The 18562-nt window shown below is 39.5% G+C and overlaps 1 protein-coding gene across 1 annotated transcript in view; it reads left to right on the top strand.

Moving 5' to 3' along the window:
* Positions 1–17309, top strand: part of LOC119647050 (protein PTHB1-like) — a 104576-nt gene extending 87267 nt beyond the window's left edge. The window contains exons 4-5 of the mRNA XM_038047808.1: positions 14811–14944; positions 15005–17309. Coding sequence (XP_037903736.1) covers positions 14811–14944; positions 15005–15903 — 1033 coding nt within the window. The 3' untranslated portion in view covers positions 15904–17309. The remainder of the gene's footprint in view (positions 1–14810; positions 14945–15004) is intronic.
* Positions 17310–18562: the final 1253 nt, after the last annotated feature.

The raw sequence follows: 18562 nt of genomic DNA, 5'->3' as shown, positions 1-18562 counted from the left end.
AACCATATTAAGTTTAAATGCAGTTTTTTTTTTAAAAAAAAACAAGTGCAACAAGCAAAAAGAAACAAGTAAACCGAATGATAAATAGTCGAATAATATCAAAAAATATCTCGAAGAAAGTGATGTCACCAAACAGTCCTAAAACAATCTATTCGAAACATGTGCTGTTTTGTTTTGTTATTAGTTAGTGTATTGTAGGAAACTTCTTGACCTGCTTTAAGTTTCGACTTTAAATTGGATGGATTCTTAAGAAAAAAAGGGAAGAAAAAAATTTTGGGCGTGAAAAATACCCTCCAAAAATGTTCACTCAATTAAAAACGTTTTTACTTTGTTTCAACATTAATGATATACTTTCACTTATTTCCATTCAAAAAGCGCTTTCGTTTTCGGAATTACGGAATAATATCAGAAAGTATGATTTTTTTCAAGTGTTATTATAACATTTTTATGTCCGCCACTGTATGTGCGCATCAGTGCCGTAGGGTGATTGGAAGCAACGAAACCATTTCTTCCCTTGCATAACAAAGTAAAATATGGTAACAGAAATATAACAGAAGAAACTACTGTAAGAAAATGTAACACAGCTTAAACTTCTGCTTCTTGACACAGCAATACCAGAACAGCAACAGAAAATGGTCTTTTCGCGAAACATTGAAAAATTGATTACATTGTCGAGTATTCATCGCGAAATCATAAATTACATGCAACCAATAGGATGAATTGCTGATAAATCGGCTGAGGTTCGTTTACGGGCAAGGGATAAATTGTTGATAAAGGTCATCTAATGCCGGTAATAAGCATTAAAACTAGGCAGCCTCACCTAAGCTTTAAACGAAATAAAAGACTCCTCGATTTAATCCATGACTCAATAGTATCGATAGTCATGTTAACTTTTTGTTCTAGCTGAGTGATGAGTTCCGTACACCTTATGTCTGAGTGTAGTCGTAGGTCTTTCTTACAGACATTGGACATATTCTTATATATTTGTCGAGTGTGCTCCAAATTAGACACGATCTCTTCACTCGAGATATTGACGTTCGACCGGAATTATCCTTTTCTTAGTCGAACGCGACCCAAATACTGAACGTATATCCCTGGTTCATGAGTTACGTGTAGAGGGTGTCGTGATTGCGGTTTCCAATCCTCTTGAGCGAATAACGAAGAAAAAACTCGATTTTACACTTTCATAGATCAATAAGTATAATCGCTCGAACTCAGACTCCTTTAACAGACTGTGAGTCAGCGTATTTATGCATTTATAGGAATAGAACCTTTCTCTTTCTTATTTCTATTTACATAATGTCCTTAGTTACTATCCTGGAAAAACCACTTATATATATCGCTAAAAAAAACCCAGGATACATTCCTTTAATTCCGGGTTACTCTCCCGACAAATTCGCGTAAAACCCTAATTATATTTGTGACTGTTTATTGCGGTGTGTTTCGTAATAACGTATTGTGATCTTGTATCAGGTTCAGGTGAAAGGGTTTCCCGGGGGATATCCAACACGTGTGACGTAACTCCTCCCCCCTTTAAGTCCAAACTGTCCGCAGTTTGAGTAAGTGTAAGTTTTGTATAGGATTTGCTTACTTTCTATGATTTACGCTTCTAATGGTGATACATCATCGTATACAATCTTAATTAATTATGTACTGAATCTTTTTTTTTTCAGTTACAATAATACATTCTTTTTCTTGTTCTAATTACATCTGATTTTGGAGTTACAATTACTCATTTATTAAATGTGCTTAACAGTAATAGTACTTATTATATATTAGATTAATATTATACCACTATATATTCTCGATTCAACCAAAATATCTAAGTTAATTCATATCAGTTTTATTTTGTTAGGTTTCTGTTTCATCCATCAGATATCAGAAATAATTTTTTTTTGTTTTTTTTACGAAATGTATGTTTGAGCCTTTTCATATTTGGTGGGTGGATTTTTTGATTATTTTTAGCTTTTTTGAATCTGGGGTCTAATTTTTGGGGTTTTGGGTTTTTAATCCAGTTAGAGTCTAATTCTGCTGACTGTCTACTCTTGTTGTGGTATTCTAAATTTTTCTTTTTGGTTTATTTCAAATTCTCGTAGACAATTTCATTATTTACTTCACAAAAATACACATCTGATGGCTTATATTTGTGTGCAGAATGTGTTGTTGTATTATAATATCTAACGTATTCTTGTACTGGATCTAAAAGGGTTAGTTCGTTATTTTCTAATTTTTGCCTGAGTAAAAAGGTTCGTATATGCTCCTTAAGAGTTCTGTGTGCGATCTCAACATCTGAATTACCTGTCTTGTGGTTGGGACTCCTAAAATGAATATCTATTTGTTCGTTTTCAAACCATTCTTGTGTTTTTTTGTGATATGAGAGCTGATTCGTTGTCTGTAATAGTTTTTGTAGGCTTACCAATTTTATTGAAGAGTGTCGTCAAGCATTTATGATAGTATCGGTTTTGACGGTTTTTTATTGGTATAATTGCGAGGAATTTGGAAAATTTGTCAATGCATGTTATATACATCTGATTCTTATGTTTGTACCATATATCCATGTGGTATAGTTTTCTAATTTTACTAGGGGCCAATGTTTCTTTGTAAGGTTCTTTAGGTAGGTTCCTGTCGTATTTACTTTGATGACAAATTTCACATTTATTTATGTAGTTTTGAATAAAATCTTTTAGTTTAAGGTAGTAGTATTTAGTTCGTATTTCAGAGTACAATTTATTCATGCCAATGTGGTTTGCTTGTTTATACATTTTTGCAATTATCTCCATGATTTCGCTGAGCGAACAATCATATAGTAAAGAGTTAGCATTAACCAGAGTTGCTTTACTATTTGCTTGTTTCCAAATATTATATTCTTTTTGTAATATCAATAAATGTTTTTTAGTTGGACCTTAATTCCTGTAGTTCCTATTAAAGGTACATGGTTGTTCAGCACGTACTTAGCTTGCGACTCAGTGAACTCTTTAAAAAAAAATGTAGTCCTTTTTTTTCAATTAATTTTTTCCTTCTTGGCAACCTTTGTTGCGCCTACTTTGATAACAATTTGGGTAGAGAAACAGTTAAGTGGTTTTTCGGATATTGGAATATAATGTGAATTATCTTCGAAAGAAGTATGCTGCGTTGCTAAATCACTTTCACCCTCTAAAGCGTTTATTTCTATACGAGATAATGCGTCTGCTATTACATTTGCCTTGCCTTTAATGTATTTGATATGAAAATCGTACTCCATTAACTTTAGTTTCCATCTTTGCAGTTTCGGATTATCAGTTTTAAGATTTTCCAAATATGTAAGAGGTTTATGGTCGGTGTGCAATTCGAACTTCCGTCCGTAAATATAAGGTCTGAAATAGCTTAAAGCATATATAATGGCTAGTAGCTCCTTCTCGATTGTTGCTAACTTTGTTTCTGAAGAATTTAGTGTTCTGGATGCAAAGCATATTGGTTTATTATCCTGTGACAACACTGCTCCTATCGCAAAATTTGAAGCGTCCGTTGTGACTGCGAACGGTTTATTGAAATTTGGAAATTGAAGAATAGGATGGTTAGAGATGTACAGTTTTAATTTTTGGAATGCTTCCTTGTAGTCAGTGTTATTTAAATCGACCTTGGCGTCTTTTTGTAAAAATATAGTCATTGGTCGCGCAATTTTCGCGAAATCCTTAATAAATTTCCTGTAGAATCCTGCTAGTCCCAAGAATGATTTAATTTGTTTTTATGTTGCTGGTAATGGAAATTTGCCTATGGCCTCAAGTTTTTAGGGTTCGGTTTAATACCGTCTTTTGTAATGACGTGTCCTAAAAATTCCGTTGATTTATTTAGGAATGAAGTTTTAGACATTTCAATCTTTAAATTTGAAACACTTTCCTTAGGGCGATTTCATGTTCTATCAGAGTTGTACTATAGACAAGTATATCATTCATGTATACGATACATATTTTGTTTATGTATTTGGCTAGTATTGAATTCATCAACCTCTGAAAGGTTGACGGTGCATTTTTTAGACCAAAAGGCATCCGTGTGAATTCAAAATGTCCTTCGTCTGTTGAAAATGCGGTTTTATGCCTATCCTCGGGCCTTATCTCAATTTGATGAAAGCCCTTTGCCAAGTCTATACTTGTAAAATAATTAGCGTTACCTAATTGACCAAGTATATCGTCGATCTGAGGAATCGGATATTTATCAGCAGTGGTTAAATTATTGATTTTTCTAAAATCGACCACCAACCTATGTTCGTTGCTTTTTTTAGGCACAACCCATACTGGGGAATTATACGGAGACTTGGAGGGTACGATGATACCTTGTTCTAAATCTTCCTTTATTTGACGCTTGACGAAATCTCTAAGGGAGTACGGATACCTATAATTTTGTTGATATATCCTTAACTCTTTCTATCATTAAATCCTCTTCGGTTGTATAATTAGTCTCATTATTTGGATTAACTGAGATTTCGGGAATTTCAGAACTCTCTTTATTTAAAATGTTACTTACTTCGTTTGCTATCATTGAATAATTTTCCCCTTCTTGGATAAAGCTCAGTGAAATATTATTGATTGTAATTATATTTTTTGAAAAGTCTAAAATTGCTTGCGTACCGGAGAGGGCGTTTTGACCGATAATACAGTCGAATGTATTGGATACGAAATCGATTAATTTCCACCCAATATAATGTTTTGTACGAAACTCGGATGGAAATTCAGTTTTCAAACCATATCTTATTTCTTCTATTTTATGTATGGTGCTCATGATAAAGGGTTTATCTAATGAATATCGCCGATTATGACCTACTAATTTTGAGCTATGAAATCCCACGCAGCGAGTGGCATAAATTTAGGTGGAGTTTAAAGCGGGCCTCCCCATACATGCAAAAGGGGGATTCAAAAATTTGTTTCACCGGATATAGTTGTGTAGGGTATCAAATGAAAGGTCTCGATTTGTACTTTCCGAAACTGACAGTTTTGGCATAAATTGCAAAGTGCGTCAGTGAGGAGTCAAAATGTACGCGCTTGAAGTGAGACAGACCTCATTTTCGGAAACTACCAAACTTAAAAATCCGAAAAAAATCAGGGTGGTACGCTTGGATGAAATCTAGGCCTCAAAATATTTCCCATTCCGATATCTGCTCAAATAAACTTACTAATAGTATATTACTAACTTTTAGAAATTTACTGTGAAATCCCACTTAAGTTCCTCCTAGGACTTCCGAATTTTGTACCAGCATAGAGGATAATATTTCATAAATACTTGCTAAATTTCGTGGAAATCAGGCAATTAACGCCAAAGTTATAGCAGTTCAAACTTAGCAATTTCGCGCGAATTTATTGGTTCCAAAGCCATGCAAATCACATGCTGACGTCATAATTACCGGGAATAATTGACGCGTGAAATATTAAAGTCGCATTTATGAAGAATCTATTTATCTGCAGCCCTTTTTCAGGTTTTATGTAAAACACTTATGTGAAATCTAATCTTCGAGAGATGTCCCATTCCGGTATCTGCTCAATTAAATTTACTAATAGTATATTATCAACTTTTAGAAATTGACTAAAAAACTCCTCTTAAGTTCCTCCTAGGTGTACTAAATTTTGCACCGGCATAGAGGACAGTCTCGTGCATACACATGCCAAATTCCATGAAAATCCAACTATTAGTGTCAAAGTTATAGAAGTTCAAACTTAGCAATTTCGTGTTAATTAACAGCATCCTAAGCCATACAAATAAGATGCTGACGTCATAATTAACGAGAATAATTGAAATTCGAGTGACATTAAAATTCCATTCAAGAAGAATCTAATTCTCCCTAGCCCTTTTTAGGTTTTGTTTGTAACACAAATTTTGAGTATGGCCACTCCTACTGATGTTCACTTAGCCAGTTTGACTCATTACATTATAATCTATGGATAACTAACAGTTTCGGCAATATTCCACGGGATGTATGTCGCCATTGTTTGTTGTCAAATGTAGAGTGGATGTGACTCACTCTATAAGCGACAAACAAATTCAAATTTACCGCTGGCCTTTGAAGCCATTGTAGGAAGATCATTGAGTCCGCCCAGTAATAGGCGCTTATATTAGTTCAACCGTGGGCTTCTAATGTTGCCATTAAGTCACACAACAGCACCGTGCTGCACAGTTCCAAGGGCGGGATTTATTGTACTTTCAACGGGATAACCTTGGATTTTGATGTCACAAGCTTAAGTGTGGTGGAGCCATCACGTAAATGACTGCTGCATACGCTGTGATGTGTCACAAAATCCATGAATTTGTATGCGGACTGAACTGTCACTGTGTAACGACTTTGGAATTGAAATCTGGTAATTGTGAGTAAGAGTGTTCACCATTTGCATCGAGTTCCTTTTCTACTGGTTCATCCCAATTCGTTTGTTGTAGCCACAATTGCTGGATCCATATTTTGTCAACGACGATGCATGGTTGCAACCATCCCAATGGGTCGAAAAACTTTACAATCTCAGAAACAAGCTGGCGTTTCGTTTGCGCATTATTGGCAATTTCTTTCAGCTTGACTTTGAATAGGAAAGAATTCCTTGCTAGATGCCACCGTAACCCTAATATCTTAACGTGCTCCTTCTTATCGATGTTAAGTAGTACATTTGTTTCCCGGTCACAAGCAGGAGTAGATTTCAGAAAATCATTGTGATTTACTACTCATTTTCGCAACATAAAACCTCCTTTTAGTGACACTTTTATGAGATCCTCCTGGAGTGCCTGTGTTTCCTTGTGAGTATCTCTACCGGTCAGGACATCACCCACGTACAAATTCCCTTTCAGCACTTGATAAGCTTCAGGATGGTGCAGTTTTTCGTCGTCTGCCAGTTGATGGAGAGTCCGGATCGCCAAGTAAGGAGCGCTAGCGGTATCATATATTACTATAGTTAATTTGAAATGTTTAAGGGGTTCATATGGATGGTTGTTCTCTACAAAATTCGCTCGAAATTTTGATCCTGCGGGTGTACCATTATTTGGCGTGTTGTCTCGTCTGGTGGTTTGCTGATACCATTCAATGGCGGCTCAGTCGGTACTTCATTGATTTCTCAAAATTCCAGGTCAGTAGTGTCTTCCGTGGCTATCAATGAATGTGCGCTCGGTTGAGTGGTTTGCGTAGAAGTTTGGCCAAGCAAAACCCATCCGAATCTAGTGTTCATTGCACAGGGAGATCCTCTATTGTCGAACCGACCTGGGGTTCCGCACGTGGGGTCACCTAAATTTCTGACGGCTAGCGTCAGTGCCCCGACTGCTAGACATAAGTTAGTAACATTCAGTAATACTAGAGCTTGTATATTGATTGTGGAGTCGTCGATTTTCGCTTTTATTGTCAACTCCACACTGCCTTTAGTTTGTAAACTAGGATTTGCTCCTACTCCGCATATTTGGACCTTTGCATATCGCCGTCGTAGTCCTAATAACTGAACAACTGACTCTGTAATGAAGCTTCATTGCGATCAGGAATCTATCGGAGCTAGGAGCGTTACCAAATTGCCCGAAAGGTTTTGCATCCTGACTTGAGCCGTCACTAGTAGTATCTGAGGCAATGTTGCACGTTGTTCATGTTGTCACTGATAACGTTTCAATTTTAGTTGGTTTCCGAGGAATGTGCAGTGTTTCTAATGCCTTGGACCGACTCGTCAGAAACTCCGTAGAAGCTCTTAAGTTTGCGCTTGCTCCCAAAAATGTTTCCCAGAACTGAGCGATTTAAATACCTCAGGTCAACGCTATCAGCCAATGGAGAGCTGCGTTATGAAATTGCTTAACGCATTAATGCAACCTGGATGAAGTGGCGTTCCACAACTGGTGTCCTTTGTGATCGACGTATCGACGAACGTCTCAAATCTAAAATTTACCGCAATGTCGTCCGTCCAGTCGCTCTCTATGGTTCTGAGTGTTGGCCGACCATAAAAGACAATGAACGGCGTCTCGCGGTAATGGAGACGAAGATGCTACGTTGGACTAGTGGCGTCACACGTTTAGATCACATCCGAAATGAGGATACCCGCGATCGTTAGGGGGTTGCACCGATCGTGGAAAAGTTGCGAGAGAGGCGTCTTCGATGGTATGGTCACGCAATTCGTGCAAACGAGAATTCACTAGCAAAGATTGGTCTGAACATCAGAGTCCATGGTAAATGACCAAAACGGTGGCTTGATACGCTGGATGGGGATTTGAAAGCCTCGAGATTGCACCCAGATCAGGCATTCGATAGAGCCGACCCCGCTTCTGAACGGGACAAAGGCTGAAGAAAAAGAAGAAGTCGAGATTGTTAGTCTAACTTCTGGCTTTTTGAATAGACGATCAACAAGTCCCAATGATCGTTGTTGAGACCGATGTTGTTTATGTTGACAATGAACTCTGCAGTGACATCCATTATTTGTTTGATGGAGGAATTGCATTCTTCCTTAGCCACTGCCAGTTTATGGAATTTGTGCAAGTGCTTAGGTGGAGGTATTGAATCACCCTCACAGCCTCACTTTCCAGACCCCAGGCCCCTTCCCCGGAAAGTGTAAGAAGACCCAACATTCGCCACGTCGAGCTCCGCGAATGCCTCGAGGAGAACACGTCCCCGTCACATTAGTTACCCGGCTGCCCCATTCAAGAGTCCACGCATTGAAATCGCCTGTTATTATGGTCGGCCAACGTTCTCTTGCATACAAAACAAGAGCGGCAAGCATCTGCTCATACTCGACGAGTGTAGCGCTGGGTGGAGTATAGCAGCTATAGATATGGACGCCCTTCACCTTCACTCTGATGAAGCCCTCCACCGGGTGCTTCATTATTTCATCGAAGGCTTGTCCTCCAGAAGTCCATAGCACTGCTTGGCCCGTTTGGTCTTTGACCCAAACGCTACCACCGCGGTTGAGGTTGATTTGTATCAACTGTGATTTGTGCTAAGGGCTCTCCTGAATTCCGGGCACCTGCTGCTGCTCGCAATGTGCCGATAATCCACGCCCTTTTTTCCTTTACACAGTAGACAATTTGCCAATTTGCCTTGCTGATATGGCCTTCCATTCCGCATCACCTGCATTGCTTTGACTTGTCGTTTGGACCAGTGCGTGACTTCGCAATGCGACCGAAGCCAAGGCATCTCAAGAACCGTTTTAGCGCCACCTGTTCCCTAAGGCGACACATAACCCAGCATATTCTCACTCTCCCTGCTGCTAACAGTTTGAGTGCGTTCTCTACTGATAGGTTGATGATGGCGATTTCTGTTCCCCCATAGGCTTTCCTTAGCGTTTTCACCGCTGACTCTTGTAGTCGGGAAGATCGAACTGCTTATCTAACACTTCGCGAACCTCCTCCTTCGTCGTGATTTCATCTATATCTTTCCAGATTATAATGATCTCCGGCCTACTAGCTTTTATGTCGGCTTCCTGCCCTAAAGTCTTTAGCTCAAGAATTTGTCCGTGGTTACATCCTTGAATTTCTTATGCTCCAACCTGGGACCGTCTAATGCGGCTGACCTTGTATACCAAATTGGTGAGTTCGGGGTCTGCCTTCACTCTCCTGAGAATGTCGGCGTATGACCCTTCGCATCGTTTGGAAATGAAAATCACCTCGGATCTTATCTTCCCCCGATCATTTCTTTTCCGCGGTTCTACCTTCCTCCAAGCTTCCGCATCCGCCTTTGAAGGTTCGATCCCTTTTCTCGAGGTAGCCACTGCAGTATTTTCACTGGCAGCGTCAGATGTACCTTTCATGAACTCCACTTTTTTTTGGAGTTGAGTCCTTTTTCCTTTTCGGGGTTTACTGGCCTGTTGAGTCATTCAGCTTCTCGCGCAGCCTCTTCCCCGATTTCTCCCCTTTTGTGCTTTGAACCGACGTTACTTGAGTTTCCTGATTCACTTTTCCAATCGGCGACTTCACTACTCGTGCATCCTGGGACGTGCCGTACGTCAAACAGATGCCTCTAATCGTGGCCCTTATATTTTGGTGAATGATCCTGCGCTCCTTTACAAACTCACACAGCTCTATGATCTTTTTACCGAGGGCAGTAAAGGCAGCTCCAGACTGATCATTGCCCAAAACATCGCTCGGGTGAATCGGCGTCAGCGATTCTTCCTCATCGAAGGCTCCCGCTATACGCTTCCCACGGGGAGTAGCGATCGCGGGGGCTTGTGGGAGGGACCTGCGAAGAATCGAGCTCCTTCTGAACGGGTCCGTCACTGGAGCCAGTTCAAGTTCCTCCCGTACGCTTGTAACATTAGATGCCACAGTAGCCAAAGCTCCCACTACTGAGACACGGCGGTCGTTGATATCGCCGCCGGGAGCCCGCTCACTCCCCCCCTGCACCGTAACTTCATTCTTCTTCTGCTCCTCTATGTTTGGCTTTATTTCTGGGTATCCTTCACATAGCCAATTTTTATCCATGGGTGGGCGTTTACTTCCCACCTACTCGGCCTACGCATAAATATGCCCACACACCCACATCTCCGGATGCGTGCATGTGCATGGCCATGACACATTTGCCGAGCATTCCATTATCCGTACGAAGGGACGCGCCTGATGGGAGATTTGCCAACTCCACACAGGATATATATATATATAGCTAAAAAAGCCACGGACCCTCTTCCCGCCCAACCGGACCGAAGGGCGACCAACCTAAGGATGGGCTGAAGGCAACATCCAAAGGCCCGCATCACAGCGATGATGCGTTTTAACGCAAAGTGTGTGCGACCATGCGAAAATGTATTACTACATCCCGATTGTCGCAAACACTTCAGCCAATGACGCGGAGGTTCTACACTACAGAGACATGGATCTTATATCGAAGACAGTGCAGATCAAGACTGAAACTCATTAGGTCAGATTGATACCGAACAGGACTCTTCGGACTATAGCACAGGTTGCAAGGATAACCGATTTTTGCATTTCCATGTATAGTTCAGCCCTAAGATCGAGCGTTTTCAGCGCTTTATGTAAGTTCTGCGGGACTAATCCCGTCGCTGAAATTACTATTGGGACCACTTCGATCTTTTGTAGTCTCCAGGTCCGCTTCATATCGTCTGCCAAGGGGCCGTAGTTCCGGATTTTTTCGTGCTGTTTTTCAACAGTGTTCCGGTCCAACGGTACGGCTACGTCGATTATAAAGCACGCTCGTTCTTCCTTCAGAAGCAGAACTAGATCGGGTCTGTTATGATTAACACTGTGGTCGGTGGCAATAGTGTGATCCCACAGTAGTTTTACCCGATCATTTTCCAAGATTCTCTGCGGAGTATACTTATAGTAAGGATAGTAGGTTGCCACTAAGTTATGCTTCAACGCAAGGTTTTGATGGAGAATCTTGCAGACGGAGTTATGACGATTGGTGTACTCGGTACCGCTTAACATCCTGCACGCAGATGATATGTGCTGGATGGTCTCCTCTTCACAGTTGCATAACTTACAACTGGAGTTGGTGATTGAGGAGTCGTGAAGAATTTACCGTTTATAATTTTTTGTTGGGAGCGAAGCATCCTGAATTGAAGTTAGAAATGCTTCGTTCTCATAGAAAAGTACACCATTTGTCAACCATTTGTTGGAGGCTTCGATGTCAATGCCTGACAACAACAAATTTTTTATATGACCTCCGTGAATTGGTTTCTCTTTCCACATGTCGATCTTCTGTTGGACTGAAGTAACATTCGACATGGGATCCCATTCTCTGCTTCTCAAGTTCAAACGACAAAATTTATTATCTGCCATGACGGTAGCCTGATGTATTTGGCTAGAGGATTGTTTCTCATAGAAAAACTCACGAAGAGAATGCACTTGATTGTAGTGCAACGTTTTTAAATCAAGTACCCCCCTTCCTCCCTGATGACGTGGGATAGTGATCCTCAATTTTTCGGCAGCTCTATTGTGCATGTTGTTGTTTGCAAGAACTACCCTTACCCGTCTATTGACAGATTCTAAATCAGTATTACTCCACTGTATCACACCGAAAGTGTATAGAAGAACGGGAATGGCGACGGTGTTGATTGCCATGATCTTATTTTTCCCGTACAGCTCAGTTTTAAGGACAAGATCCAGACGCCGTTCAAATTCCCCCAGCAACTTAGATTTGATTATTGCCACAGCAGGTGTTGTTGCTTGCAATATGCGGGGTATTTGTAATAATTTGTGAATAATCAATTTGGATGTTAATATGGCTGTATCCTTGCCTTTGTGTTTTTCTGGAACAATTGTTTTACATATGCGACATATTTTCAAAACCAACTGCATGCCAATATCCCTGATGAACTGGATGGTGATGTTCAGTAAGGAGCGAAGTTGGTTCTCGTCTTTGGCATACAATTTGATGTCGTCAATGTACATCAAATGACTTAATGTACATTTTGACAATATGCTATGCTTGACTTGGAACCCGTATTTGCTTTCATGCAAAAGATGGGATAGCGGATTCAAAGCCAAAGAAGACCACAGTGGGCTTAGAGAGTCGCCTTGGAAAATGCCAGGCCTGATTAGTATCTCTCCTGATGTTTGCAAAGATACCGATAGCTTCGTGCTCCAATTCTTCATTACTGTTCTCAGTAGAAGAACGACATTCGGGTTGATTTTATACAAGCGTAACACTTGTAGTAACCATGAATGTGATATGGAGTCAAAGGCTGATTTATAATCGATGTAGGCTGTCAAGATGTTTCGTTTTTGGTGGACAGCCTGCTTTACAGCTACCGTATCGATTACAAGCTGTTCTTTGCAGCCTCGGGAGCCTTTTGCGCATCCTTTTTGCTCCTCAGCTATCAATTTATGAACATCAAGATGTTTTGGGATGTTCGCGCACAGAACTGAAGTGAAGACCTTGTAGATGGTAGGAAGACAAGTAATTGGTCGACATTTTGAAGGGCAAGAGACACCCTGTTCCTTGGGGATGAGGAAAGTTATCCCCTTGGTGAAAAATGGTGGAACTAAATCAGGATCGGCAATCATTTGATTAAATTGATTTGCCAATATCCTGTGAATGCTCTTGAACCGCTTCAGCCAGAAGTTGTGAATCTTGTCAACTCCTGGCGCCTTCCAGTTACCTGCCTTGTCAAGGGCTGCTTCGACGTCAAATTCAGTTACGTCAGGCATGGTCATTTCGGGGAGGGGTTCGCGTGAACGCATAAGGTGTGGGAGCCACGCTGTTTCTAAATTGCAACGGATGGATTCGCTCCAAATACTTCTCCAGAAGTCTTCTGCCTGATCCAGATCGAGGTTGCTTTCCCGACTTGAGTTGGTGAGATTTTTGTAGAATCCCCGTTGGTTCTGGAAGAACAAGGTGTTGTCTGTTCTTCGCTGAAAGCTTTTCTGATACCTACGGATGCGATTGGAGCATACCGCTAGTTTCTGCTTCAGCACCTCGAGGATTTCTTCGATTGGCATATCATTGGACAGATGGTAGTTTCCAATGATGTTCGCAACGCATCTGTGCACTCTTGGTGATGGATTTCCAAGGAGTGCTTGCGTCACACGAAAAATCTCCTTTCTCAACTTTTCGATTCTTTTGTTGAGTCGAAACACCCACAACGGTAAAGTCCTTCTGCGCATACCTCTGTTATTCGCTCTAAGATGTTGCTTATGGAGCCGAATAACCGTGGCAGCTGCAACGTAGATCAGGCTGTGAACCTCTGTAGCAGTAATCTCACTAGCCAAACGATCAGCCAAAATTCTGTCAACGGCAGCAATGATATTAGTAGTTGCCGAAGTAAACTTCAGTTTTGGGATCTTTGGCCTAGCGTCTGGGAGAATCTCAGCATACTCTGTGAATGCGACCTGGAATGCCGTCAAAGCCTCATTATAAATTTGGTCGACATCCCCAGTTACTAAGCTTCTCCTGACTACTGGATTCATGGAGTGCTTTACAGGTGGAGTACTTGTGTTACTCCTTTGACTAGTCCGGTAATTTGATGACTCCAGCCCGAGCTCAAGTGAAACCTCTTGCAAGATTTGTTGACTAGTTGGTAAGGCAACTCGGTTGTTATTCACGATCACCCGGTACTGGTTGACGACGTTCTGTTCCGGAACATGACTTAGCTCCGGAAATCGGATTATGAACGCGTCATGTAGTCGATGTCTGTACCCTGATGGACAGATATTGAACCGATTTTAATAAGGTTTTGTTTTACAAACATATACAGATGTTTATCATATAGATGATAGTAGTATTTTGATTCAATTAGCAAAAAAATTAACGTTAAAATCCAATCCAATTCTGATAATGATCATAATACTCACCTTCATTTATTGTAAACAAAAAAGATTTAAATTGAAAATTTTTAATCGGATCCAGGAGAATCCAAATTCTAACGAATGGTTACTGACGAATGAAAATAAAACTTCATTCCCAGACTTGCAACGAAACTCGAGATTTTCTGCAGATATGGAAACATGCAATGTTCCCATGAATGCATAAAATGTCCAAACGATATTTAACCCTCATAGAATTTTATTGTTCAATTATTGTGGGAATTGTATAATTGCATATTTGTTATTTTTCTAATTCAAAGTCAGTTACTTGTCGTTCGTAGAAATGTTCGGAAGAACATAAAATAAAATCCAATATATTGTGAATTAGTTTTAAGAATCATAATCGTGAAGCCTAATAAAGTTTAAAAGTAATACAAAACATAAAACGTGTTATTGTGTTTATCCTAAAGGAATAAAAAGGATGTAACTCACGCGGTCACTCTATCGGGAAGAGTAAAGGAAGAGTTATAGAAAAAGTAGGATAAATATTTATTGAAATTTATGAAATATGTGCATGTGTGTTTAGTAAATAAAAGTTTGAGTCAATTCCGAATTAAATTTTATTTTGTATTGTTTTCAAGTTCTAGGACTGACATTATGATATTAGGTGAACACAACTTAGTCAATGTCTCTGATGAAGGAAAGCTGTTGTTTATCCGAAAATTGAACTTCACACCTGTATGCTTTCATTCATTCGTGCTTGGATGGTATTGGGGTAAGCATATTTATACATTGGCGTCCATATTGCTACATTTTAAATATTTAACAATTTCAGATTCACATGCTCGTCTTATTAATGTAGTTATTTCCGATGGAGCCATGTTATTCATTTATGAAAACACGACATTAATTTGGACTGCACAATTAGAAAACAAACCAATTGCTATTATTCGTTCTAATGTTTACGGCCTAGCAGGAGGACTCGTCATGCTTGATTCCAAGGGACTACTTACTATCGATTTCCTTGGATCAGAACCTTTCGCGTTTGGAGTACAAACCATAAAATATGAAAGCGTATACTTGGAAAACATTCAGGAAGAACTGGGGGCACTTGAGAATGAAATAAAGAAGAGTATTTATTTAAGTGAAACGAAAGTTATCAATACACAGACGGAAAAATACGTTGATATTAATATAACTGAAGAAGAAAAATTAACACTTAATGCCTCTTCAAATTACGTCCAGAACCCCACCTGTTTGTTGAGGATTAACTACAAAGTAAATGCAAACATAGATCAGCTACAGTTTACATTCAGCGCTGTGGAAGGAATTAATTGTAACCAAAAAGTTGCGACCTATAAAGATATTTTATCTGGATTCACTAAAAAAATTGAGGTGGAGCTCAGTTATATCGGAAATTGTGAAACACACAGTACGAAATTGGAAATTATAGTTTCATTCATTGACAAGTATAACATACCAAGGGTGTTCACAAAATGCCATTTCCTGCCATTTGATTTATTCTATAAGCTGATTCCTTCGAATCACAATTTCACCGAGAATTTGATGATCTCCTTAAGCTTTCCGGCAAAAGTGAATTTACCAGGAATCATAGAATGGTTTGATAAAAACCAAAAAAGTACAGCCGAAGTTGACTCAAAATGGATTTTTCAAAATATTCACAGCGGAAATTGCTTTCAAATATCTACACCAAAAATTAATAATATCAGGTAAATAATTAGTAATCAATCAATTTTTGAAGGCCATAGGCATAGTATAATGATGTTTTTCACGTACTATAATTATCTAGTTCCTAGATTTTTCATTTAAAAAGTGCATAAGAAAGTTCAGAGATTGTAAAAGTGACTTTTAGCAACCTTTTAGAGACTACCAACCGAGAGTTTCATGCCTTAAATTTCGCTCGAAAATATTATTAAAATAATTAAAATCCATTATCTAAATGGTTGATCTCATAAAACTACATTTCATAAAATGGTAGCACATTTTGGTCATAACGATTGTCTATCTGAAAGCAAGATTGCAAATTTAGTGCTCAAATTTTAATCCAGTGCAGAGCACGCAATCTAAATATAATCTTACAACGCATATAGACCGATTTTCCCAATTTAGTCGTCAGAATCATTTTATAGTGTATTTTGACTTCAAATCAAATATTTGTTTGGAATTCTTCTTGTAAAGCTACCATTTATTTCCCGGCCAAAAAAGAAAAATTAATATTTAAAAATAAATTGAACAAGTCGGAATACTGGAAGTTGAACACTTCGAGTATAAAAGATTTGTATGATGCGTCATACTAGAAAGTTTGGTTGAAATTCTACTATTAATATCAAAGTTATAGTAGGTCAAAGTAGTAGCTTCTGCGTCAAATTGGTACTCCGTAAAAGTATATACGGTATATTCAACATATATACACACGTTACGAGCCACTTATAAAACCTTTCTTTACTGAAACGCCAAACATTCGGTTTCCCAGCTTGTTTAGCATAAGAGGGGTAAGTTTCTCATCTGCATTTGCAATTGCTGTTTGGATCCCCGACATTTCTGTGTTAAATCTTTGAAATGGTAGGTGAAGGTTGTAGGTGCTGAGAAAATGGCCGCAAAGTGGAGAAATCTTTTGAGAAACTTTAAACCCTCGTATCACCGTTAATATTGAGAATTTCAAAAAAAGGAGTTTAATTCGCGATCACTTTTCGGGTTTGTGACATTTTTGTGTTTCCTTAAAAGTGGGTCCTCATTTTCATTATGATCTTGTCGTGAATATTGCCTATATCAATCAGATCTCGTCCGCCTTCTTTTCTTGAAAGCGCCATGCGTTCTACACAGCGTTTGTATTTCGTAAAAAGTGCGAATTTTTCTTTGCAAATAATAAATATCAGTTTTCGTTCTTTAGATGATCCCCATGCTATAGGTAAGAGCTGTTAAGGCGTAACTATCATATATTTGATTTCTTATATCAAGCCCGGAAATTAATGTCAGATGCAAACTTCTTTGAGCTCACTGCTGACTTCTTTTTTTATCGTCGCCTTATCTCTCCGGTTATTTTGAAGCATTCCCGGATATTTGTATCACTCATCAGTTTGCATTCTTTGCATATTGGGTGGTACCTCATTTCCTGTCCCTTCCGGGTTAATTTTATCAATAATATTGTTTAAGCGATTTCCCACAATCAATCGATCTTGTAAGTTCACATCAACAGCGTCAGCAATCATCGGTAGTGATTGCTGCAAGGTCAGCGTACGTTGCTGACTGATCCCATATCATAATAAACAACAGCAACCTTGCCCATGTGCTAACATACAACATGCACATGTGCTAATGTGCAAAATGCAAGCGATTCCGTGTTCCGGCTTGCTACTGGGCGATGTCGTCACCAGCACCATAACATATGGGAATATTCTGACGACCTCGGCCAACGGTTGACTGTTGTGTGTGCAGTTTTTGTTTGATTGGACTTTTTCAAACAAACTTAAGTTCCGGGTTGCTACTAATGGACTTTCCATATTTAAACTGCAGCAACGCGGAAACGTACGGAAGTCAGGTGTGTTGGAGTGGAGCCGTGGTTGGAGTCATACGTGTGGAAGTCTAGTCGTGGGGAAGTCAAACGCGTTGGAGTCGGGTCGGGTCGGAAGTTCTGTTGGAATCGAGTTGGAGTTCTCTTGGAGTGGAGATTTTTCGGTTATTTAAGTTTGGAATAATAGCTAGATAGGTAGAAAGTTAGTGATAAATTAAATAAAGTATTCAAGAAACCCGAAAAGAGTGTTTGTGTCTTTGTTTCGCTGGAACTTCAGAAACAATTTGGTAAGACCCTAATTTAGTTCTTTCCACAGCCTCACTTGACAGCGAGGGATAAAAGAAGCAGGACTCCATCGCGCCCAAGGGATAAGCGCGCCAAGTTGGATACTTGGCTGGACTTAGGTGCGAACCACACTCTATTAGGAGACTTCTCGAACAATTGGTCCGTCGAGCCGGATAGGATACCAAATTAGGATCCTTCAAGTAAGTATCTGTAAATTAAAATTTATAAAATAGTGAATTTTTATAAAGTTTCTTGTGCAAATTGTTGTTAATGAGTGCGTAGTTTACAAACGTGTTAGTGTTCCGCCGCGACAATACTGAACGGTTCATATAGTACATCGGTAAAGTTATCGGTGCTTTGTTTGTGCTGGAACAACATAGGAACGTTCAGACCAAAGGAAAGATCCTTGTAGTGTTGCGTCTCCTACGTTTTCAGTGCACTATTTTGTTGTTACGTGGGCGCGTTCAGACCAAAGGATAGATCCTTACAGTGTTGCGCTTCCCACGTATTCAGTGCCCCGTTCAGAGTATTGCCATTGCGGAGTGGAAATCACTAATTATTGTTGTTGCGACGCCT

The sequence above is a fragment of the Hermetia illucens genome, chromosome 1, assembly GCF_905115235.1.
Source record: "Hermetia illucens chromosome 1, iHerIll2.2.curated.20191125, whole genome shotgun sequence".
In the NCBI taxonomy this organism is placed as follows: domain Eukaryota; kingdom Metazoa; phylum Arthropoda; class Insecta; order Diptera; family Stratiomyidae; genus Hermetia; species Hermetia illucens.
This window is presented reverse-complemented; position numbering and strand designations above follow the sequence as displayed.